This window comes from Desmodus rotundus, chromosome 3 (assembly GCF_022682495.2).
Source record: "Desmodus rotundus isolate HL8 chromosome 3, HLdesRot8A.1, whole genome shotgun sequence".
Lineage (NCBI taxonomy): Eukaryota > Metazoa > Chordata > Mammalia > Chiroptera > Phyllostomidae > Desmodus > Desmodus rotundus.
Genome location: NC_071389.1, coordinates 29,288,814 through 29,313,426, shown reverse-complemented (window position 1 = coordinate 29,313,426; position 24,613 = coordinate 29,288,814). Strand labels below are relative to the sequence as shown.

General features: G+C 43.9%; 1 protein-coding gene across 2 annotated transcripts in view; it reads right to left on the bottom strand.

The window, feature by feature from the left end:
• RNF220 (ring finger protein 220) overlaps positions 1 to 24,053 on the bottom strand; it is a 227,491-nt gene extending 203,438 nt beyond the window's left edge. For both annotated transcript variants that reach the window (XM_053919958.2, XM_024571093.4), the window contains exon 1: positions 23,424 to 24,053. In XM_053919958.2, coding sequence (XP_053775933.1) covers positions 23,424 to 24,048 — 625 coding nt within the window. In that variant the 5' untranslated portion in view covers positions 24,049 to 24,053. The remainder of the gene's footprint in view (positions 1 to 23,423) is intronic.
• Positions 24,054 to 24,613: the final 560 nt, after the last annotated feature.

Genomic DNA, 24,613 nt, shown 5'->3' with positions numbered 1-24,613 from the left:
AAAGTTTTATCATAATTAGCTGATAAGAGCATAAAGAAATAGGTAATATGCTTAAAATGGCAATAAGCTTAAAATTTAAATATGCATACTTTTTATTCAACAGTTCTTCTGTTAGGAATATATCCTAAGAAAATAATCACTTGACCAAAGTGAACATACAAAGATGTTCTCTGTAGTGTTGTTTATAATCCCGAAAAGCAGGAAACAATTAGACAAACAGATTGGTTAAATAAAATGTGATAGATCCCTGCAATGGAATGCTAAGTATCTATTGAGAGTGATATAGATCTATATTTACTGACATGGAGCACTATCTACAATAAATGAGTGAAAAAGGAAGTCACAAGCTAGCATGTTAGTATGATCCTACCTACATAAAATATTTGTCAACTTACGCATCTACTCATAAAAAGGAATCTGGAAAGATAAATGCCAAAATATTAATGGTTCTCTCTGTATAGATGTTTCATTCTACCCACTTACAGTCATGGCAGATAGCCAGTGAAAGGTCCTCCCCAGGATTCTCTCGTGTGGGATTTGGTGTCTCCTCAAATGGGTCACAGGAAACCTGAGAAATATCCAGTAATAGGTTTTCCTGGTTGGTGTAGCTGTAAACTCACTGGGAGTTTGGACCCTACCTATCTTATTCATTGCTTGGCACATAGTAGACATTCAACAAATATGTGCTGAATTGATGAATCATATCAGAATACCACTTTTACTTAATAATAAGCACATTTAAACATTATTGTGATAAATTAAGTCCAAAATGCAAAATTCACAAAAATTTAAGATAATACAAGATTCCCAAATATGTTACACTTCCTATACGCCATTACAATGCTGGGGACAAAAACTTATTTCCTCCTATCATTTGTGTACTTTTCCAGAAGAGTTTGGGAAGCAGTGAATAATGTCTTTGAGTAAAGCCGTTCTCGCCTCCTTATGAGGCTAGGTGTGACAATCTCTAATCTTTAACTGTTGCTTAAGGTCACACAGTTAAAAAGCAGGGGAGTCAAAATCCAAATACAGGCCTGTTTTCTCCCAAACTCATCTGTGGCTTTGAGAGGTGCAGACAATGAAAAGGACATTGCAGGTCTGTGACAGCTAATGTCTCTGCTTCCTAACAAGTCATCACCACTTAGCCCTGAGCTCCCATGTCTAAGAGGTGCTTTTTCTTAACCCTTGGAGAATCCAGAAGATGATTTGTCACTGGGGTTATTAGCATTTCTCCCTGGATATCGACAGCTTGTCTTTCCTCCCTCCAACCAGTGACTGATTTCTTCAAATGCTCGCCAAATACAGCCCAAGTCACCATGGTAAACGTATTGACATAATCATATTAACAGCTACTGAGCATTTACAGGGTTGTAAGTTATGCAGGGGGGAAAAGATAAGAAAAAACACAGGGAAATAAAACAAGTTCAATCAGCAGTGACAATTATTTATTTAGAAGCTGCTGGTTGGAACAGTTTTTTAAAAAACATATTTTAATTGCTAATTATGGTTTCTTCGGGAGAGTGGCCTCAGTCAGAGTTGCTCCACCTTAAAGCAAATCATTAATATTTTAGCTGCTCAGGTCAGGAACGATTTCATAGACAGCTGTGTCTATGCAGTCTACTTCAGCTTCGGCTGCTCACTCGGTAACCAGTGAAATTCTATTGCACTGGTTGGTTTGCTACACCAAAATCATAGTCTGCCAGTCAGTCCACTTACCATAAAACAGCAGACACTTAAGTCCTTATTTCTCTTAAGATTGAGGCTGGTTCAATAAGCAAAATTCTGCTCTAAGCCACCAAGACAACTGACGATTTTTCAAAGGAATGATCTATCTTTTCTAAGTTAATTTACACCTTTTATTGGGGAACATAAGTGTTGCCTTAGGCAAGGTAGAGAATACAGAAGAGTTTGTTTTCAGTTTCTAATTCCCTCGGTACTCGTGTGTGAACCTTATAATAAATAAGGCCAGCCTCCAGGCCCAGGAGGTGCTTGGGTAAACAGGCACAAGGGCACGAGGGGGTCCCCGCGCGTGCGTGTGTTTTGGCATGGCCGAGTCTCCCGTGTTTCCAACTTCACATGCTTCTTAAGGAGAATCTAATCCTCACAGGAGAATTTAATCTGTTCATTTGCACGCATCTCATCAGCACCCTGCTTTGTTGAGGACTGTTTGATGTCCCAAGGAAAAGACTTGGAAGTTTTTAAAAGCCTTTTTGATGTGAACCAGAAAATCACGCTTTGTCAAGAGTGCACTCAACTTGAACCTCAAAAGGTTCAGGACTCAGAAACCACACAGTTCAAGTGGGATTTAAACTGGGCAAAATCGCTTCCTTGTCTTCCCCCTGCAAGTCCCGCGTTAGGCCTTTGTGCTAATAGTTTCTGTGCACTGTTGGGCCTTTTCCCTCTTTCTCTTTATTCTCTCTCCTTCACTCACACACACCCATATCTTGGTAAGAAAACATTAAGAAAAATATATTAACTCCCAAACAAGTAGCTATCTCCATGCCAAACAAAAAAAACTGTCTCCAGCTCCACCCTCATGGATTCAGAATGGTCACTGCTGGGGTCCCAGAGGGCTGGGCTGCTCTAGGTGAGGGTCAAATGATTTACAGAGCCAAGCAGCAATGACTGCAGCCTTAATCGAGGCATTTAACTAGGTACAAGACTAGAGCTCCCTATACTCCAGGGAGCTTTTGCAGAGAAAACTAGAAACTTGCTTCAAGAAGTAGCTACTATGTGTGTGAAGGAAGCAGACACTTTAGGTCTTCACTGGTCAGACCGGAAGTGAGGGCACAAGAGATCTGAGTCCCCCTAAACTCAGGGAAGAACTGAGCTGAGTAAGAATACTCTAACCCCAACTTTCTTTTCAAAGATTTCTTCTTACATTTTTTCCTCTTTGACTCAAAAATCCAGTTACTCAAAGGTCAGCAAAAGTTTAGATTCAGGAGGCAAAATCTCAATTGTGAAAAGGTCCAAACTGTTCCTGATATCCAAAGGGAACACTGATGTGCTGTTCCCCATGGCTGTGACCACATCAAAGCTTCACTGACCACTATCTCATGTCCTGCTAACCACAATAGTCACTATTTATTGTGTGGCTACTGTGGATCAGCCATCACGCTATAAATATGTTATCTCATTTAATTTGTTCAATAAAACAAAAAGGTGAGTAAGCTCATTCCCATTTTGCAGACAAGGAAACTGGGGCTCAGAGTTTAAATTTCTGCTTCAAAGCAGCACGGGCTACTAAGTGTCAGAACTTCAACTAAAGCCCAATCTGGTGAACTCCAAAGTCAGTGTTCTTGGCTTAACACCCTGTTGTTCAGCACCTGCTCTGATGCAGTTTTGGGTTGTTGTTTTTTTTGGGGGGGGGGGGTGGCACCTAGTGTTTTATACACTTATTTATTGAGTACCTACTATGGGAAAGGTACTGTGGATATTTCAAAAAGTCTAAGACACTATGCTTCCCCCTCTCTCACTGCGACTACTGCAGTGGCTTTTTTATTGCACAACAGTCTTCTTTTACTAACTTACCCTGCCTCAGTCTGTTATCCACGCAGCAGCCTAAGTAATCTTTTTAAATGATAAATCACAACATGGTACCGATTCCTATTTAAAAGACTCTGTGGCTTCCTAGAATAATATCCAAACTCTCTGAGACCTAAAAAATCCACAGAGGTCTGGCTCTATTCCCTAAGTTCACTCCAGCTCAGCCCTCAGACCTTCTCTCTGCAGCTCAAGTGTGCCAAGACGCCCTTCTCCCAAAGCCTTATGTGGTTATCACCTGCTCATCTTTCATAATTCAGTTCAAACACCGCCCTCAGGGGTGTAATGGGCATATCTGACCCAGTGGATCAATTTTTATGACAAATAAATAATCATGTCATAATCAGTCATAATATTTATCTTCTTTATTCTTTAGTTTTAATATAAGCAATTAACAACTTAAATAAAATGTTTTATTTTAAAATATATTCTAATTTAGTAAACTAATAGATGAACTAAGACTTGCACATACCAAACAAAAATGTCACACCCTGAAGTTCACAGTTTGTTTCAAAATTTAAACACAAATAAGAACTCTAAGTGGTCACAAAGAATGACTGAGTTGAAATAACTCAATTTACGTTTATCTTTACAATCATTGTGCTTTCATTGTTTATTTTGAATCTACTGTTCACAGGCAGGCACATGTAGTATTACAGGAGCTGGAGACAGAAACTGTGCCCTAAGTGAGCTCAACCGCTTCTGAACTGTTTGGCACTTCTCTCGAAGCAAACTGAGTCTGCGGCTATTAAGACCCACAATATAACTGGAAGTTCCCCCAATCCCATTGTTAAAAAATAGATAGCACTGACTAGTGTGGCTCAGTTGGGTGGACACTGTCCTGCAGAACTTAAGGTTGCTGGTTCGATTCCCGGTCAAGACACATGCCTGGGTTGCAGGTTCGGTTGGTTGGGGAGAGGCAACATATCGATGTTTCTCTCCCTCACTTTCTCCCTCCCTTCCCATGTCTCTAAAAAAAATAAATAAAATCTTTAAAAAAGAATAAATAATAAAAAATGTGCTAATTTGAAGCTTATTAATACATATGTATTATTAAAACTCAAAAGTAACCGCAGCAATTTTTTAGAACTTAGACCAACAAAAGATATATTCTGGGAGAAGTATTTTATAACTGACTTTTTAAAAAATTACCAGCGCATGATGGTATTAAAAAGCTGACCAACTTTTAGTTCATTATTCTAAAATTCCTCTACAGACTAGCATAGCTCCCTGCTCCCCTCTCCAATGCGCACTTCATTCTCTATCATAATGAAAAGAATTTTAAGTGCTGTGAGATGGGGAAACACAGGGTATGCTGGGAACAAAAAAGGGTCTAAGGAAGAAGTAGGAGCAGAACAATGGGAATGTAATGTCCCAGAAACCAAGGGAGGATGAAGTTGTCAGCTGTGCCCAGATACAAGAGAGGATCCCTCCGCTGAATTGGGTGCAGGGCCAACTGAGAGCAGGGCCCAAAGATGTCACTTTTCTACGTGGGAAGGTAAAACCAATTCTGCCTTTCTTTGGCTGGCATATAAATTAATGCCGGGAGTAAATAACTTATATTTGGTCTTAACCACTTATTAGTCCAAGAGGTAGAAAGACAAATGAACACATGTCATATTGAGCCAATGTCGTTCTCTAGACCCGGATCCTGCAAAGACCTCAGCTAATGGCCACCAGACCACACAGTGCACGTGAGGAAAGAGACCCCACTTAGAATAGGGCCAGGCACAGAGTTGCTTCTACCTAGTCATAGTGTTAACTTGAAGGAAAAATCTCATAGAAATGGCCACAAACAAAGCTGGTTAAGTGGGATTCCACTTACCCCTCACAGGCATGTGTCTCTCTACCCATCTTGCTCACTTGAAGAAAGTAGCAAGCATTTGACCATCTTTAAGTCTCTTTTCATTTTTAAACTCCCTTCACTATATAGCTCCCAGACCAGGACCAGTCTGTACTTTTTGGATGATAAACTGAAATAACCATCAGTTAACCTTCTTATGAACTAATTCAGAAAAGAAAATTAATTTTGTAAACAACAACAATCACAAAAATAATTTTCTCAGCAATTGTGACTATACATCCAATCCCACTTGACCATTTGGAAGAAACAGAACCAATTACTAATATGGTTACTCATTTTTAAAAACCACTGCAGCCCTGGCTTATGTGGCTCAGTGGATTGAGTGCTGGCCCTTGAGCCAAAGGGTCACTGGTTCCATTCCCAGTCAGGGCACATGCCTGGGTTGTGGGCCAGGTCCACATCTGGGAGCATGTGAGAGGCAACCACACATTGATGTTCTCTCCCTCTCTTTCCCTCTCCCTTCTCCTCACTAAAAATAAATAAATAGAATCTTAAAAAAAAAAGAACCATTGCATATTATTCAATTATACAGAATTATCATAATTTTTTAAAAGATTTTATTTATTTACTTTTTTTTGAGAGAGAGAGAAAGGGAGGGAGAAAGAGAGGAAAAGAAACATCAATGTGTGGTTGCCTCTCACATGCTCCCTGATGGGGACCTGGCCCACAACCCAGGCATGCGCCCTGACTGGGAATCAAACCAGCAACCCTTTGGTTCGCAGGCCCGCTCTCAATCCACTGAGCTACACCAGCCAGGGCACAGATGTATCAATTTATTTTACCAACTCCCTATCAATGTACATTATACATTGCTTCTGTTTTTTCTAATTATTGCACAAACAGTACTATCAAGTACATACATCTTTATGTTCTTGACCAAATATATGTGAGACAAGTTCCTATAGTTGAATCCTATCAAAGGATATTTTAATTTAAAATTTTCATGGATAGATGTTGCCAAATTGCTCCCCAAAGAGACGATACCACTTTACACCCCCACCAACTGTGTGTATAGGGCCCCACTTCCCCACACCTTTATCAACAATGGATATGTTATCAAATTATTTGTAACTCCTTGAAATGCTTCAAATTTTCTGTTATCTTCTAGCCTCCATCTTTGTTTTCTTTCCTTCTTCTTAGTTTTCTAATCCCTCATGGTTTTCTTCTTGTCTCCTTTTGTGAAGGCTGTTCTGTACATTTTTTCTATACTATACTCTTGAGATTCCTTTCTGTCACTTCTCCGGCCACCTCATTTTTCCTGCTCACAAATTTCCCTTACCATGTCTCTGCAGCTTGACATAATTCAATAAAAAACACTCTTCCCTTGCTCTCCCAACCTGGCCTTCCTGAACCAAGAAAGAATGTTAATAGGGAAACCTGAAAATCTTTAATCTGAGTCAAAATATCAGATGGAATAAATTCAGCATAGTGTAAATCTGAAGAAAAAAATTGAGAAGAAATCTGCAGTTTCCTTTGTTAGAATCGAATCAGTTATTTTATATTTTATATTCCACACCTGGATTTCCTACCTTTGAATCAATAGTTCATAATTTTTACTCATTACCCTTTTTTGTAGCTAGAATTGGAGTGGAGGCAAAAGTAGGTGTAGAAGGAAAAAAATCCATAAGTGGCTGATTGAAAAGCAAGAAGAAATGGGCAGGAAGGGTAGAAGTGAGGAGGAAAATTACAGCTTAGCGGAAAAAAAACCCAAGTTTTTAAGTTGTCTAAGAAAAGTTCTTTACTTTTGCTCCATCACCACTCCCTTCATTCCTGAGCTCTAAAAACAGAATCATAGGGCAGAAATGGGTTAGGGGGTGGGGCAGAGTGGAAGAGGGAGTGAAAGTATCCTATTCCTCTTAATGCAGCCCCGCCCACCCCAACTTCTTATCCAGCAAAGCTCTATCTACCACCAAGAATCAGCTTAATAGAATAAACCACTTAGGGCTGAGGCTCAGAGAAAGTCAAAGACCCCACAATCTCCTTGCCTATTAAGCTTCTTAGAAGTTAGAATGCTACTAAAGAAAGTGATATTATGGCCAAGCTACTTAGAAAGAATACAAGGATGCTAAGTTGGGAAGGGGGATGCCAGCTTGGGGGTTTATGAGCATCTCTCTTAACTAAAGATATTGGGGCAGGGGCTGGATACTGGGGTGGGAGCAAAACTAGCCAGCTGCGAGGACTGGTGGTGCTCTAGTGCGTCTTCAAGGTGAGATTAAAAAGAAGGGTATTTGTAAAATGTATGAGAACCTGGATTGAAAAAAGTGACTTTTTTTCTTAGGATAAAGGGAAAACACAGTCTTAAACTTCATGTAAATAAATAGAAAATAAGCAAAATAAAGAACCTGTAACAGTTCCCTCCCAGCTCAAATGTCCCAATGATTCTAGGCATTCTGCCACCTCCTTGTCCTCTCCCTAATAAAGTTGGCTAAGTAAATGGTCCACAGCCTTGCTGAGTTGCTGGCAAGTGGAGGCAAAACCAGAACAAACCAAACTCCTTATCCCAAAATAAAGTCCTGATGGCTCACTGTTCTTCCCCAGGTAAGAGGTCAGAGTTGAATTCTGGTTTTTTCTACCCCATTACTTTTAGGGTAGTTAAAAATGGGGATTATCAGGTGAGCGCTAAACATTTTCACTCCAGCCCCCATTTAACTGAAGCCAAGAAGAATCTTTTATACGTTACAGGTACCAGCACCTTAACATAAGTTGTTTCTCTGTTTGTCTGTTTGGTTTTAGCTATAGGAAGGTCTGTCACACACTGCACAAACCCCATCGGAGATCAGGGCTCGCCAGACCCGCTGTCCCTGCAATGCAATCAAGGGTAGGGGCCGGAGTCAGATTCTGGTTCAGGAGGCTTCAAATCTGTGCCCAAGCCCTAGTAATAGTGTCTACTGCTAACATTGATTAAAGGCTCACTTTGTGCCAGGCACTGTTCTTAGGACTTCAATTATATTTTATATTAACCCATTTAATCCTTGTAACCCTAAGGGACTGGTACTAGTGCTAGTCCCACTTGACCTCGAGGAAACTGAGGCATGGAAAGACCAGATGCATCTGGCCTGTCTCACAGAGTCAGCTCTCCCTGAACTGCTAGATCCGCAAAGTGCTGACGACCTCAAGGACAGGCACTGCACCGCACGGCGCATCTTCCCCCTGCCATCAAGGGGTATGTTTGACAGAGTTTTTGGGTTTTTTTTTTTAAGATTATAACCAGTAAGTTCTAGGCAATGCAGTAGATACTGGGAACAGAAATGAATAAGACACAGTCCCACCTCAAGGAATTCACATGTAGGTGACACAGGCTTGTGTGGGGGCCAAAATAGATCATGCCTAAGGGCTGCCACTCTACAAAAGGCTCTTACAATTTCCTGGAGTATGTACAAAACCTGACATACATATGTGAAGTGCTGAGAACTGTGTCCAGCACAAAATCACCAAATACAAGTATTACTCTTATTCTTTTTTTTCTAAAGATTTTATTCATTTATTTTTAGAGAGGGGAAGGGAGGGAGAAAGAGAGGGAGAGAAATAGCAATGTGTGGTTGCCTCTTGTGCACCCCCCCACTGGGGACCTGGCCCACAACCCAGGCATGTGCCCTGACTGGAAATCGAAGCAGCGACCCTCTGGTTTGTAGGCCAGCACTCCATCCACTTAGCCACACCAGCCAGGGCTACTCTTATTCTTTAGAAAAGAATTCTTTTGAAAATTTATTTGAGAGAGAGTGAGAGACAAAGAGAAGGGGGGAGAGAAATAGGGAAAGGGAGAGAAAGAGAAACATTGACCTGTTGTTCCACTTATGTGTGCATTCATTGGTTGATTCTAATATGTGCCCTGACTGGGGGTCAAACCCACAACCCTGGGGTATCAGGACAATGCTCTAACCAACTGAGCTTCCCGGCCAGGGCCTATTCTTATTCTTATTATCTAGAGAATCTGCACCAAAGGCCTCCGTCTCCTGGGGTTTTCCTCCCTCCCATTGACACTGCAGCCAGATTGCCTTGGTGTGAAGCACATCTCTTGCTTTCATGGCAGTGGGCACATTGCTTAAACATTCAGTGCCTCAGTTTACTCATTTGTAAAACGGAGATAATAACAATACCTATCTTACAGGGACTTTATGAGGATAAAATAAATGATTACCTGTAAAGCACTCAGAATAGTATCTGACACATACAAAGCGCTCAGAAGGTGTTAGCTCTTCTTATTAGGAATAGTGCTATTTTCCTGCCTTTGCCCGCAGTCATTTCGCTTGCAATAAAAAGACTGAATTTAAATGTGTCTGGTATGGTTAGTTTAAGGATAGGAAGTCTCTGGGACTAAATAGGAGTAGAACAGTTCCCCTGGGAAGTTGGAGGAATAACCCTGGAACTTGTTAATTAAGATCTTGTTAATGAATCTGCTTGTTAATGGTCTATTAAATAATCACACAGTGAAGTTTACCGCACAAGTAAAGCCTTCTTCAAATGCTTGCTCTTTCCAATCCTCCTGGCCCAGCTCTGACTTCTAAAGATCTCTGCTAAGGGCAAGCCCTCCGAAATCCTTCCGAATCTGACACAGCCCCCTTCGCCTTATGATGCTGACCTGTCAAGCATGGCTATTCTCGCAGCCTAGGAAAGGTCTCTGGGGCAGAAAGCCCTCTGCATCTTGATTCTGTCTATCATTCTTTAGGCTGAGGCATATCACCTCTGAGCCAAAACATTTCCTTCCACATAGTAGGAATAGAGTCACTGGCTCTGGAAACTAAAAATTAACAGTACTCTGAACTTGGCTGAGATGAAAGGTAGTGGGAATCTAATAAAATTACATTTCAGCTGAGATGCCACAGATCTGTATAGGAAGTAGCCTGTCAACCTACATTCACAAAACGTCTATAGCAACTTTCGTCCCAGGCCACTGAGGAAAATAATGCTGAAGGTGTTGCCAGGGAATACAGACTCTTCTGGAGCCCAACTTCAAGGATGAAACAGCATGTAAGAGGGCTCCCTCTAGGTTGAACACTCAGGTATTTCATGAACTGCTTTAGTCTCCTAGGATCATTCTGCTGTTTACACAGAAGTTCTTGGAAGGGGCTAGATATGTATTGTTTGTATGTTCTTTGTGTGGGGTGTGCATGGGGGAGGGGGCATCTACATGGTTACATTTGCATTATAAAACATGCCTGTGTTATCTTTTCTCATTCAACAACCCTGTAAGGTAGAAGAAGGCTTATTTGCCAGCTCCTGTTTTAGCTATGAGTTGCTGGAACTTGGAGAAACAAAACAACTTACCCAAAGTTACACAGCAGTAAATGACAAACCAGAGCTTCTGGCACTGGCCTCTTGTCCTATCACTGAGCTGTTCTCAATGCCTCTATTTCTGGTCATCACTTCCCACTTGTAAATGAGCCAGGAGGTGCCCAGCCCTGGGTAGTCCTTAAGACTGTGTCAACCTGGGTAGAGAGAGCATAGCTTGGCCGAGCGAGAACAGTGGTCCTGGGTTCACTTATTCTCATAAGTATTTTTGAGCTAGGGTGCAACATGAGGAGAAACACTAGATAATCATGCAAGGAGATAGACTTGGACCCATGGAGGAGGGACAGTTCAGTAAACAATGCAATACAATGTGTAAGTGTTTACAAGGAGGGGAGAATGTTGGGAAAAGGACACTATCCACAAAGCCACTACCAAGACGGATGAGAGCATCCACTAATGTACAGGTGTCTAAAGCCACCTGAACCTAGGACCAGGTTCATTTCTGCCCTCTGGCAGCTGCCACCAGAAGGGTTAAAGCTTAAATTAGATTGGCAATCTGCAGGTGTTGGTAAGTAATTCTGTCACTGAGAGATTCCTCTAAGGTCCAACCCTTATTTCTTTACAAATGAGCATTTTGGCATAAGAAAGCTTAAGGGTTGGGGAAGAGGAGAGAGGAGGCTGGAAAAAAACCCTCTGCAGCCCCTTTTGGGCAGTATAACAGCAGTGAGAAGACAAGCTGGCTGGAGCCCCAAGGAGCACCAAAGCGCTGCTGGCCTCCCTCACATCTGGCTAAGCACCGTGAACCCCTCCGCTGGGCTGCCTCATAATTACAATATTGCACCAAGAACGGGGCTGTGTGAGCATATACAATCAGCTGAGTAGCAATCAGGGAGGAAAACCGAAAGAACCCAAGGAGAAGCAGAGGCAAAGGGAAGAACTAGAGGCAGCCGGACAGGAGACTGGAGAAGAAAGGAGACTATAGAAGAAAGGCGCTGTCATGAGCAGACCCAGCGTCTTTATTTGGACCATTCCTGGGCTCCTTGGTAGAATCCCAGACTTCTCTCTACTCACCTAGTCCTAACTCCCCTTCCTCTAAGGTCATACTCCTCTGAGAAAGGTTGCTTCTGAGACTCTCACCCAAGATGAGTGATTCATAAACTGTAAGGAGCATAAGGATCACCTGCTTCCAAAACCTACAAATTTCCAGGCCACAGTCCCCATGATTCTGATTAGGAGGTCTGAGGTTGGCCCTGGGAATCTGCAATATTAAGAGCATTCTCCACCCCGACCTTCTTCCACCACTATTACAAGTGACCCAGAAGCAGCTGGTCCTTAGATTACATTTTAAGAACTCTAGCCTTGGGGGATTACTCCTTCTCCTGAAACCCCAGAGTCCTTATTTTCTGTTGTTTTTTTTTGTATTATCGTTTCTTTTTCATATGTATATGCCAACTACTCATCTTAACCATAAGGCCCTCAAGAAGAGGAAGTTTCATCTCCCACTTCTTTGATGCCCCTGCAACAGCACTGAGCACAGTGCTCCACACACAGGAGCTCAGGAAATGCTGTGGATGCAGAGAGATGATGACGATAAAGAGGCCAGGGGAAGGAAAACCACAAGAGGAATGGCAGACCACAGAGGCACTGGCTGGAGGAACTGTTTTTAGTACGCCTCCATGTGCCAGGCTGGAGCAACAGTTTTCTTCTCTTTTTTCCCTTCTTCAATAGTCTTGGCACTACACACCTACCCTCCCTCATGAAAGTCAAGCCTGAGCTATGCACCTCCCATTGGAAACTCTGCCAAGAAATCCTGCCAAGAATACCGGGTGCTATGTGGCTTAGTTTAATGGCTCAGAGAGGACTCTAGGTCCTGAAAGCTATCAGGTCTCTGTGTAGGGCAAAGTATAGAGCTGAGTAAGAACTTTAGTAAAGAGAACAGGGCTCTTGATCTACCTCACTAAACAGCTGCAGGGTAATGGCCTTCCTTCATCTCAACAAACATTTCCTTTGTGTCTACTTCATATCAAGCATGGTTCTGCATGCTCATGAGATGTCCTGTGTTGCCAGAAAATATTTCATGGTGACTGATCTTTAGAAAGTTACTTTAAAAGCAAGACCCTATATGATGCTGGGTCTCATAAACACATAAGTATCAAATGGACATTCTCAAGAATGCCTGGCTACAGGATGAAGTACTATAGCGATCTGAGGTCAGGCCTCAGGTCCTGGAGGAGAGAAATGCTATTCTTACGTTATTGTGAGAAATCCTTGGAAGCTCTGTTCTTTTTTCCACTCTCAGGTGCCATACTTTGTCCAGAAAAGCAAAGAGCCACATCTAGCTCCTTTGAATAAGGAACTCCTTCTTATTTCAGATATCAGCTTAAAAGTCACTTCCTTCAGGGAGCCAGAAAGCTAACCCTGACTCCCAGCCAAGATTAGGTGCACCTACTTCTAACCCCATGGCATTATTATTCTTCCCCTATGATAGTACTTTTCACAGTATTGTGCAGGTGCTTACTAAATATTAAACTATAGTAAGGCAGGGGACTATAATCTGTCTTGCCTATCATCATATCCTCAGAACATAGCATGATGCCTACAGCGATGCGGGTATTCAGTAAGTACTGGATAAATGGTTAAGTGTATCAATGAGTGCATCATACACTCTATGAAGATGGAAAGTTAATCATGCCTCATGTACTCTGCCACAGTTTTATCCACATTGCCACCAATAAACACCTAAGATGAAGCAGCACTATTCCTTCTGCAGTACCACTGTTGTATGCAGGTAGAACTGAGGCCCACAGGGTCACCCCAATACAGACTCCAAGAGGCACTTCCTATGAGCAAAGATAGACACAACACTCCGAAGTCAATATAATGTCACCAAGAGCCTGAGAGTTATACCAGCCATAAGCCACAATGCCAGCTCTGTCTCAGACTTGATGCTAAGATCAAGTCCCTCTCTTACAAGTCCCGCAACTTCTCATAGGCCAAGCTTTTCCAGGAAGAGGATATTAGGTCTTTCAGCAGCAGGTACTCTGTCTCAATAAAGAACAATGACAATAAAGAGCTACCCAAACCATGGTAGGGGGTTGGAAGAAGAGGGCAGCGTTTGCAGTGAGACATCTCTGTGGTTAGGAAAGGGTTAAGCCCACCCGTCCGTCTGGGATCTCTTACCAGTAAATCAGCCTTGACTGCTGCTCGGTCTGAATGAAGCCCCACCAGGTTGGCCTGTCAGGAAGGAAGCCCATGCGTCCAGACTTTTGTTGTTCTAAGGATTTTTTTTTTAATTTTACTGCTCAGGAAGGAAGCTGAAGCCTAGGCCCTAACTGCAGTCCTGCTGATTACTTACTCTAGCATGTGCTGTTCCTTACCTATCTATGTCTTAGACCCAACTTTTTCTTTTCCTAGAATTCCTTCACAACTATAACTTAGGCATTTGGGCCTAAATCCCAGACTTTCCCCTCTTCTTTAAAAACTAAAAATTAACACAGCATTTCCCTTCCTACCTCCCATACACCTTTTTGTCTGTATGTGGCAAAGACTGGGGATAGGGAGAGAGGAAAAGTGGGTGCTCTATGACCTAGAGACACTTTGTGAACAGACAGTGAATGGAAGCCCTTCTCTTAAATGAAGTCATGAAAGGACTAATAGGGATGGAGGTATTGGACAACTTGCCTCCAATGACCATTTCTGCTACACACATACGTGAACAGAAGACTTTTCAAATATGACCCACTATATTTAAATGATAGGCTCAAATCCAAGGTCCTCAAGCAGAGGGTCAGTCTTTCCCACTTCCATCCTACTCCCCACCTTTCCCACTGACATGCAGAGTCATTCTCTGGTATTCCCAAGCCCCATGGGGCTTTCCCTCTACAAAGAGAAAAACACTGAGTTTATTTGTGTGCTCAGGGTAATGGACAGCCCTCTTTTACTCCTAAGAGAATGCACACAGACACTATGGAAGAGGCCCATCCCCGCCCAACCCTCCCCTTCCCCTGCTAATCCCTCCTCAGCAGCCCCCCCAGCTCAGTCCTGCTGCCGTATTTCTCTCCTGACCTACAAGGCCCCTTCAAGCCCCCTCCTAAGCCTCCCCCAAGCAGAGACAATCCATCATGCTGTGGGACTGTGACACGCACAGATGGGGGAAGGTTCACAGATTTTTCTCACATAGGCAAGAGGGTAAAAGTGCCTGTATAACTTAAAATCTAAGGACATACTTGAAACTCTGGGACTTTGAATTCTAATAGTACTCAAATACCATTATAGCAAATCTGATTATATAGAGCCCAAATCTCTATTACACACAAATTCTAATGGTCCATTTACTCCAACAGTATCTGTAATACAAAATTCCAGAATAAAAAAAATACGGTAAGATTCAGATTTTCTAACCTGATCCACTGCCTAGATGTCTAACCTTAGTCAAGCCCCTTCCTGACTCAGAGAAAGATTCGGTTTCTTTAACTCTAATAGTACCTTGCTTCTAAATAAAATGAAGAGAGTAGGTCAGAGGAACACCAGGGCTAACCCTGGTGGATGGATAATAATGAAGGGAGGTGAAGCAGCTGGTTATCACAGAAAAAGGCTCTGCGCTTTTCTCCCTCCCTCTTCGCCATAAGGCATGTGTATGTGAAAGGACCCTACATACATGCTAGTTGTTAATGACCCTGTGTTGGGCTATATCAGTGCTTCTAACAATGAAGATTATACCAGCATATTGTCCACGAAATAATAATAGTCATTATGTATTTGCATGTGTGAGGAACTGTTCTAACCATTATCTGTGCATTTAATCTCATTCAGTCCTTCACAACAATCCTTTAAGGTTGTATAATTCCCACTTTACAGGTGAGAATACTGAGGCCCAGAAAGGTTAAGTAATTTGCCCAGGGCCACAGAACAAGTAAGCTAAAAGGTCAGATTTTTATTCCAGAGGCTGAACACATAACTACGATGTTATATTGCCTCCCTGCCTTTGATCTGAAACATATTCAAGTTGTAGCTCAAAGGGACAAATACAGCATTTAGTCTGTGTTTATTATGCTAGACCACCCTTACTTGGTTTGAATCAAACCCGAAAAAAGCAAGGTCAAATGAGAGCAATATAGGATTAGTCGGCACCTAAATGGGAATCATATACCTGAAGATCAAGCAAAGGTCTCTCTAGGGCTGGCCCTTTCCCCCTCCCTACGTCTTTCTGACTGTCTGCTGCTCTAAGATGGATGCAAAGCCATAAGTCTCAGCCTGCAAATGAATTTCAGTGGAAAAAGACAACCCTTGTCTGGTGAGTCACACTCAGGCTTACTGGGCTTGATTTCTCATGAGACTGTACCAAAAGGTTCCTTCTTCACACACACAGCTCTAGACTTTCCTAAAGCTTGTGTCTGCTAAACAGAATGTGCTGGATGAGCACCAGGCCTTCCCCCAAAAGCATAACTTTCATTTCCTCTAGGTCATCTTCAATCAGAAGACATTCTACAGAGAAAATGGATGGTCAAATGTCTGAATTGCCAGATGGTTATATGTGTCTACAGAGCCCCCACAACACTTGTCTGTTTCCAGCTTCAACCATGATGCAGGTAGGAGCTTTTTTCCCTAAAATACACACCAGAAGCTGATCTGCATTTGTGGACTTCACGATAGGGGATATAATGCTATGGGAAACGTTGGGGAGGGGAATAGACTCCAATCTTAGGTTTCTAGAGAGTTAGGGGGGAAAAGCAAGTTTTAGATTATTTTTTAAGTTATGATTTTTAAGTACCCAAAATAAGCAACAAAGTAAGTCTATATTTGAGAAAAGTAATTTCACTTATGTCCTGAAAAACTCCCCACCTCCCTTTGTCATTATCAAACCTCAAGGCATAAATAAATTCTTCCTTTCCATAAACATCTACACCTTTGGGATAGCACTCTTAGAGATATTATCCAGTGCAATGCTGAAGAGTGGCAAACTGATAAAAACTTAAGGTAAAAAATAGATTATAATCACCATCAATTTATTCAAAACTCAACTAACACTTACTGAACCCTTTGATGAGACTGTCACAAATGCAAACAAAATTTTTTTAACACTAAAACTAAAATGTGATAGAAAAGTCTGATCTATTGAATAAGGCTGGAAGGGAATAAATTATTCTGTTTACTTAGCATCTACCAGGTTTACTGATTCATACCACAGCCTACCATTTGCCAGGCCTAACCCTATAGGTTTCAATTCAGGATCTCTTCCTGGAAAAGGCCTAACAGAGAAAGTAGGTGAAAGTTCTTTTGCAGAAAAATTCTCCTCCTTGCTTTAAAGATAGAGATATTTACAAATTCGCACCCTTTGAGGTTACCGAGGATAAAAACACACTGCTTAACCACAAATGTCACAACTTAAATGGTATTTTTAAAAAATGTTAGGGCATTTTAGCTAATATATAGCAATAAGTTATCCTTAAGTCTATAGTTCATCTCTTTTTAAGAGGGTAAAATGGCACTGAAAATGCTATTAAACTGTTGGAAGAGTATATTCAAATCCAAAAATTGTCATTTTGGTATTAAAATCATGCGGATTTTACAAAAAAAGTATCATCCCTCTAAATTCCACATATTTATAAGAAGTACATTGCAACCTGTACTCTGGTATTTACCTACCAGACAGCTAAATAACAGCTGTTATTAGCCACAGCTAATAACACATAAAAATATGAAAAAAACAGTATAAAAATATAACTATTAAATGTACTGTCACTCCAGGTCCTGAGTATTTACAAAGAATACATTTCAACATGTGCTAATATCCATTAACCAGATGGGTGTGATTGATAAGGGTTAAAAATAAGAAAAACCAATATAAAAACATAATTCTATTTTTCAGTTTCCATTTCCCTGCCTAATGAGGAAAAGGGGTGGGGAGAGACAGCAACATTTGTTATTGGGATAGAATGTGTGGGGTTTTTTTGTTTGTTTTCAAACAAAAAAGGGCCACCAATAATCAACCTGGGGCCACTGACCGGAAGACAGCCCCGGAAAACTTCCCGTGGGAAGAGTTCCAGAAATTGCCCAGACTTCAACGAGCCCTGCTGTGCTGGCAGCGAGCCTCAGCCGGTCAGAGGCTACCGCGACTCGCCTCGCCCGAACGCCAGCCATCCTCCCGACTCTCGAAGCGCTGGCCTTGGGAACCGTTCCCCGCAACGTTTTACAGAAATGGTTTGCAGGATGGGGAGAACATTTCGAATCTACAGGAGAAACCTTCAGGTCCTTGAGTGCGGAGAGAACAGCCTGCTCCAGATGCGCGAGGACACGTCCACCCCCCCTCTGCTGCGCACCCTGGGCCCTCCCCACTGCCGCCTCGCCCCCCCTCCGCACGTGTCGCCCTGGACTCCCCACTCCACCACCCGCCCACCTGCTCCTCCCGCCGGGCCCCACGTCACCCCGACACCCGCAGGGGGGAGCCCCCTCCCGGATCGCCCGCCTCCTGGCCCCACACTGTCTCTGCGGCTTAGGCGACGTCCAGGAAACCGAACAAGGGCTGGGTTAGGAGTGCGACCAGGCGGGAACGAGGAGGGCGGGGCGGGGCGCGGGTTGGGGACGAGGCCTGCCCTGGGTCCGACTGCAGGCTGCGCAGGCCCGCCTGGGGCAGCGCAGGGAGTTGTTCCGCAGCCTTCAAGTCCGGCCGTGCGACGGCGAAGTCACCAACATTTGTGGAACCACTTGAAAGCCATCTCAGTGGCGGAGGCTGGGGGGTCTTTTCCAAGCGAGCCAACGGGGCCCACTCTGTGGCCCGTCCTCCCCTGGCCCGGCCTCGCGCCTCTGCGCGCCCCCTCCCCCAAACGATCAATTACCAGCCACCCTTCTGCCGGGAGCGGCCAGGGGCAGGCTGGCGGCCGTGAGGAAACGGCAGCCCGGATCACTTCTGCATGACAATTGATGGGAGGGAGGGCGCAAGGCGGGGAGGGAGGACGGCTGCGGTGTCCGTTTTCTCACCATGGTGATTAGGCATTCCGGCCGTGCGAGGAGGCAGCCGCCGACCAGAGCGGCGCGGCGTGGAGAGAGGACAGGGAAGAGAGCGAGAGCCGGAGCGGGAACGAGCCCAGCCGCCGGGCGGGCAGCGCGCTGAGCCAAGCCAGGCCAGCTGGCTCTGCAGCCATCAGGGACTACTCCCGTCCAGCCCGGCCCCACTTTAGCTGTGCAAACATTTCTTTATCCCAACAAGACAATTAAACCCAGCAGCATGAAAAGGAGTCTCCATGACTGTGTTGGGAGTGAACAACCAGAAACAACCAAACACATCACAGGAGTTCTTAAAGGGACTCCGGGAGAACCCGGGGGGCAGCTGAGCAGCAATCAGGCTAGTCTGGGCGGGCAGTACAGAGAAAACCATCTGACCCATGCCGGTCTGCTGACCCTTTCACAGTGGTCATCTGCTCCAGCTACAGTCCAGTTCAGTCTGGTGACCTGAGAACTGTTCCAAACATTCTTTCCAGCAACAGCAATTCTCCTAAAAGCCCAGATTAGGGTCCATGCCCACCCCAGTCCCAGAGCCCCTGGGAAGTATCCCCACTAACAACACCGCCATGATGTAGCTGACCCTCCTCATTCTGGGCTGACCTGGGCCTGTGTACCCACTGTATCTGATTCTTAGAACACGGGGTCTTAAATGGTACATGCGTTTATAAGACACATTTCAAAGGAGAAAATGCCATTTTCTGCTCAGGGCTTCTGGGACCTGAGAATGCAAGTAGGACATCCTGGAGCTGCTGTGAATTACCAGTTTCCTGCCTACCTGGGAATCTGCCTGACCACACGGAAGGGCAAAGGAAAGAGGGCCACTTGTGGTCAGTGCCCAGTGCCCATTCCTGAGGTAAGCCAGAAGGCAAGGCCAGTCATCACTCCACACAGGCATTTCTGGTCCCTCTCAACCCTCGAGTAAGCAGGCACACTGGCCAACTCCAATTTGGGCTGAGTGGATAGACTGGCAGGCTAGCCAGAGACTGTGTCACCCAGGCGGACATCTAGGCACAGGGGTGGCCCAACGAGAACAAGGAGGAAATGCACATGGTGAGAGCTACAGTGCGGGGGGGGGGGGGGGGGGGGGGGATAGTAAATGTATAGATTCTAGCACCAGGCAGCAGACAATACTTATCTTCCCTTTGTTGGAAAGTTTCCTTAATGAGGAAATGTTTATTTTAAAAGCCCTGGGAAACATAGCTGTAGACACTTCATATGTAAGACACACGTGGACTATTTGTAATTGGCCCATAAATTTTCGCGTCATTTCCCTGGACAAGGATCCCTGGGAGACTGGTTTAGGGAGTGACAATAAACAGGAGTTACCTCAGTCCCCTCCTGGGGAATCATGCATCCTCCACGAGCGGCTTCTCACAAAATACTGCTCCCTTTTTCCAGGGCAAACCAGTCAGTCCTGGAGAGCAAAGGCTTCTTTTTCCCATAGAGCCCCACACCTACCTCGGGAATCACCTGGGATGCCAGGTAGATGAACAGGCAAGCAAACAGGAATCATCTACTAGGAGAGACAATATTTTACCCAAATAGCTACATTTCTTTCTACAAAAATGCATATTTAATAACAAAAGAAACCCTGCCTATCAACACCCAGATTGAAGGAAAGAACACGTGTACATTACACCATGTCTGCAGGCCCCTCTTTCAGATGCTCTCACATGTGAACATATCTGCATATGGATGTAGTGTGTGAGCAGGGGGTGGCTGCAACAGTAAAAAACTGTCAGTGTTTCCATTGTAAAACTGAGTTTTCATTGACCTAAAACTCAGAAAACTTGTGCTTTATTTAAGGGACACACACATGCCAATTACCCTCCCTCTTTTCCCCCTCCCCTGGGGGAAACCCCCCCCAAAACCCTAGAGCTAAATGCTTCTTTAGGAGTTTTACTGCTGCATTTAATTAAAACATTTTTTTACATTTTATGAAAAAAATTGTATTTATATGAAGAGAACTGAAAAATGAGTCAACCATATCAGCAATTAACTCTAAATTTTAAGAATAGAAAACTACAATATATATGGTTTATATTATATTATATTGGCAGTCTGGGCGAAAGACACTTAACCTATTCCTTTGCTCTTTTGAACACTTTCTATCCTCTCTCTTCTAGCCTTCCCATCCCCCTCCCTGCCCCATCTGCCCCTCAAGCTCTCCCTTTGGAAGCAGTCTTATATACTGTCACTCGATTATCTGAGAAATATTACTTATTTCCAAACGGTTCTGTAGGGAGGACCTGAAAGGCATCTAGTGGGAATAATCAGGCCTTCTAACGGCCCTTAAATATGTATTTACATAAAACAGACCATAAATATTCTGACACACATCGGCATATGACGGGAGCCCGGAAAGCTGCTGCAGACTTTGTCACAGTGCCTCTTCACCCCTTCCGGACAGAAAAATGTTTCTCCAGCCTTCCAAACACTCAAAATCAAAAGCACAGATGCTACTCAGTACAACCCTGTGGCGGCTGCTACACTGCCCAAGAAAAAGAAAGGAAAAAAGAGCACAGATCCAGGGTTATCACCGGGCAACAGTCTCTTCTTCACTTTTACCTTTTTTGGTTGAAGATTAGTCCTAGATGGAACTCCAGATAATACTGTGGGTGTACAAACATCCCACATGCACACACACACCTATAGGCTGAATATTTGTGTAAGAGAAAAAAGAGAACACGAACTACTATCTAAAGGAAGAATATTTTAAACAAACAGAGGGGGAATGGGCTGCAATTTATGTAACAGTACAATCTGAAATAAAGAAGTTTCCCCACCCTTCTGATCAGAATCTCATTAATTTCAAGGTCAGAATTCCATTTCACTTTGGGAGACAGACTCATTTAATTTTTCTCCACCCAGGCGTATTCCTGTGTGAGGGATCCATCTCCATGGGGGATGGCACCACCACACAATGCAAACCAGGCAAACAGAAGAGTTATGGCTTTGACACTCGGAGGGGAATGGATATCCACATCTATGAGTTCTGACTTGACTAACAAGCTTCCTTCTGCTCTGGGGGTATGATGCAGGTTTGGGCTAAAAAGATAGAAAAATGGAGACAAGCTGGATCTGTTAGGAGAAAAGAAAGGAATTTTTATCTGCGGATGTTACTTTATGGCATATTAGTTTTGAGGGGATTTCATCTTCACTTGTGTTCTTGGAGGAAATAGGGGCAGAATTTGTCACACCCTAATCCAGAGCAATTTTAGCCAGAGGTCAGATTACAGCTAGCCTTGATCACTGGCATACTGACAAATGAAAACTAAACTAAACTAAAATAAAACAGACCAACACAAAGCCGATCCCTTTCAGCAGGTACATCCAAAACTAGGATCATAACACACACGTCAGCCGTACAGGAAGGGGAAAGGTGGAAGAGGAACTAAAGCAGAAGTGGGAGAGCAGTTGTCTGTCCCAGAGAAGCCTTCTCCCTTAAGTGGGGAGGTCTCGGGCTTGCAGACGCTGACATAAAAGACACACTTGCAACATATTTCAAAACCAAAGAGAGATGGATTTACAAGGCAGGTTGATTTTATGATGACTTTTATTGAAAAGGTACGCTGGGTTTAGGCAGATGCCTTTGAGCGGAGGAAAGTTAACACAGTGCCTAATTCAAGGAGACAGCCTGAGGAAGCAGTGCCGACAGGGGAGAGGGCTGCAATGTCTCTATTACTCTCCTCGGCATCATAAAGAGAAGAGAAAAAAATGCTATTCGTGTTGGTAGTTATAGAGAGGACGGGAGCACTAAAAAATAGAGAAAAGGGGAAAGCAAACCTCGGATGTAGTTTTCTTAAGAAAACATAATGAAGCAAATTTTAGAACAAAGGGTTGGGTGGAAAAACACCCTCAGTTCATAAATTTTCACCAGGCTTGAAGAAAACTGCTCTGTCTACCCATAGCCCAAAAGCTTCAAAACACAATTATTTTCTGATTATATTATATTAGATGAGAAGATTGAAGGGTTCAGTAGTCCTAGTCTACAAGTTTCAAATCAAGGTTTAGGGAGGGTAGCCGGAGCCCAACAAGGCACTGGGAGAACATGAGAAAGCTGTTCCATAAGCAGAAATTAATAATAGTTGTGAACATCAAATATGAAGCAGTCACACAGGTCAACCGTGTCTAGTCCTAAAAGTGAGCCCCAGGATAAGCATCCAGCAAACCTGTTAAATCCCAAGAGAAGTCGGCTTTCTAGCCTTGCAATTGCAAGGAAAATACAGCTGTTTGAAATGCTTTATGGTGATTGACGACACCTTTGTCCTGCTTTGAAAAATAGCCCGATGTGGACAAGGGCTGAGAGTTGTGACAATAAATTCACGCGGAGTCTACTGGATGTGATACAATGGAAAAAGCTAAAATACAATACTGAGATCAGAGAAACATAATGAGGATAGCAAAGAGAAGAGGGGTGGATGAGTTTGTTCAGGCCCCCCAAATTCCCTAGGAACCTACATTTCCAATGAAATGACATTCACTCCAGTACCTATATGGCACCCGTCTTCACTCCAGAATCCCCAGGGAATAAGCCAATCACACCCTGGAGCGAAAGGCAGTGTGGAGGTCAACTTGCCTCTGGCTACCTTCAGAAAAACATTTGCTACAGAACACTCAACGCATACCGACAGGGACAAGTAAATGTTAGTCTTCCCCAGCTATGGCATGGGACAGAATTGGCCCTTCCCATTACTAGGAGCAGGAGAAAGGCCACCAACCTGTTGAACACTACCACAAGGCAGAGCTTACTGGGGGTAGGGAGGGCTCACACCGAAGTACTTACATCTGTCATTCCGATCCTCTGGGCTAGATGAGGCTTCTCGATCCGAAATGAGGCCAGAGACAGCAAAAATCTTCTTCCCAGTGTCATCAACCTTAAGTGAACCGGGGGAGCTAGATGGCAGCTGTGTCCCAAAGTCATATTCCTTGCCATCTGCATCTGAGAAGCGCAAGTGGGGAGACTCTGTGTCATGGCAGTTCTTCAGTCTCTTGGCTGGTGTGAAGGCTGACTGATAACTCTCCCTGTCCTCAGTGGAAGCAAAGGGACGGAAAGCTCCCACACCACTGTGATTCAGCATGCTGATTGGAGTGCAATCTAGATTTGGGGGAGCAAACTGGGGGTGGAGATGTAGTAAAGAAGGGGGAAAATCACGATTGGCAAAAGTGCCCGGCACCCCACCCTGCCGATGGTACATAGAGGCAAAGGTGTAGGAACCGTTGGTGAATGGAATGTGCACGTCCTTGTCTACTGAGACAGGTACACCAAAGGGTCGTGGCTGCTGACAAGGGATGGAAGCATCTCGACTGGCCTCAGCCGTGGACGCCAGAACCATCAGTGCTGGGGATGCCAGCGGGTTGGGGAGGTAGGACGAGTTCTCCATCTTGAAGGCTGCCCGGTGTAAGTCCATTGGAGTTTCTTTCTATGGCCCGTATCACGCAAGAAGCAGTCTTCCCTGGGAGGGAGGCTGAGCGGCACCTTGGATGAGGGCAGGGAATATTACTGGGGAATCATCCCCTTCTAAGACCTAAAGAAACAGCAAAGAGAAAAAAATGGGGGGGTGAAGGTTAGGGGGAGGAAAAAATGGGAAACCCCAAGTGATTGAAACAACATCCTTCTGGCTTACAGATGCTCGGGCAAGAGACACCACAGGCTTTAGGAGCAAGTGGGCAGCAGCATCAGACCATTTTCATTCAGGAAAATCAATAGACAACTTACTGTGATGTACGCGTAGCTGACTTTGGTCCCTACATGTTCCGGGTGAAATGCGCCTGAGCCCAGCAAAGGAAAAAAAAATCATAAAACCTCCACATACAATATTCCCTGAGCAAATGAGCTTTGGAAGGCCAAGTCACCCAGTAGATTAGGTGGGGTCTATATTTTAAAGGGCTCCCACCTGCATACACCACCCGTGGCAGGCCTGATGTTTAAACAGAGGCCAGGATCTACCCCTACGCCCCCTAGTATGAGTATGA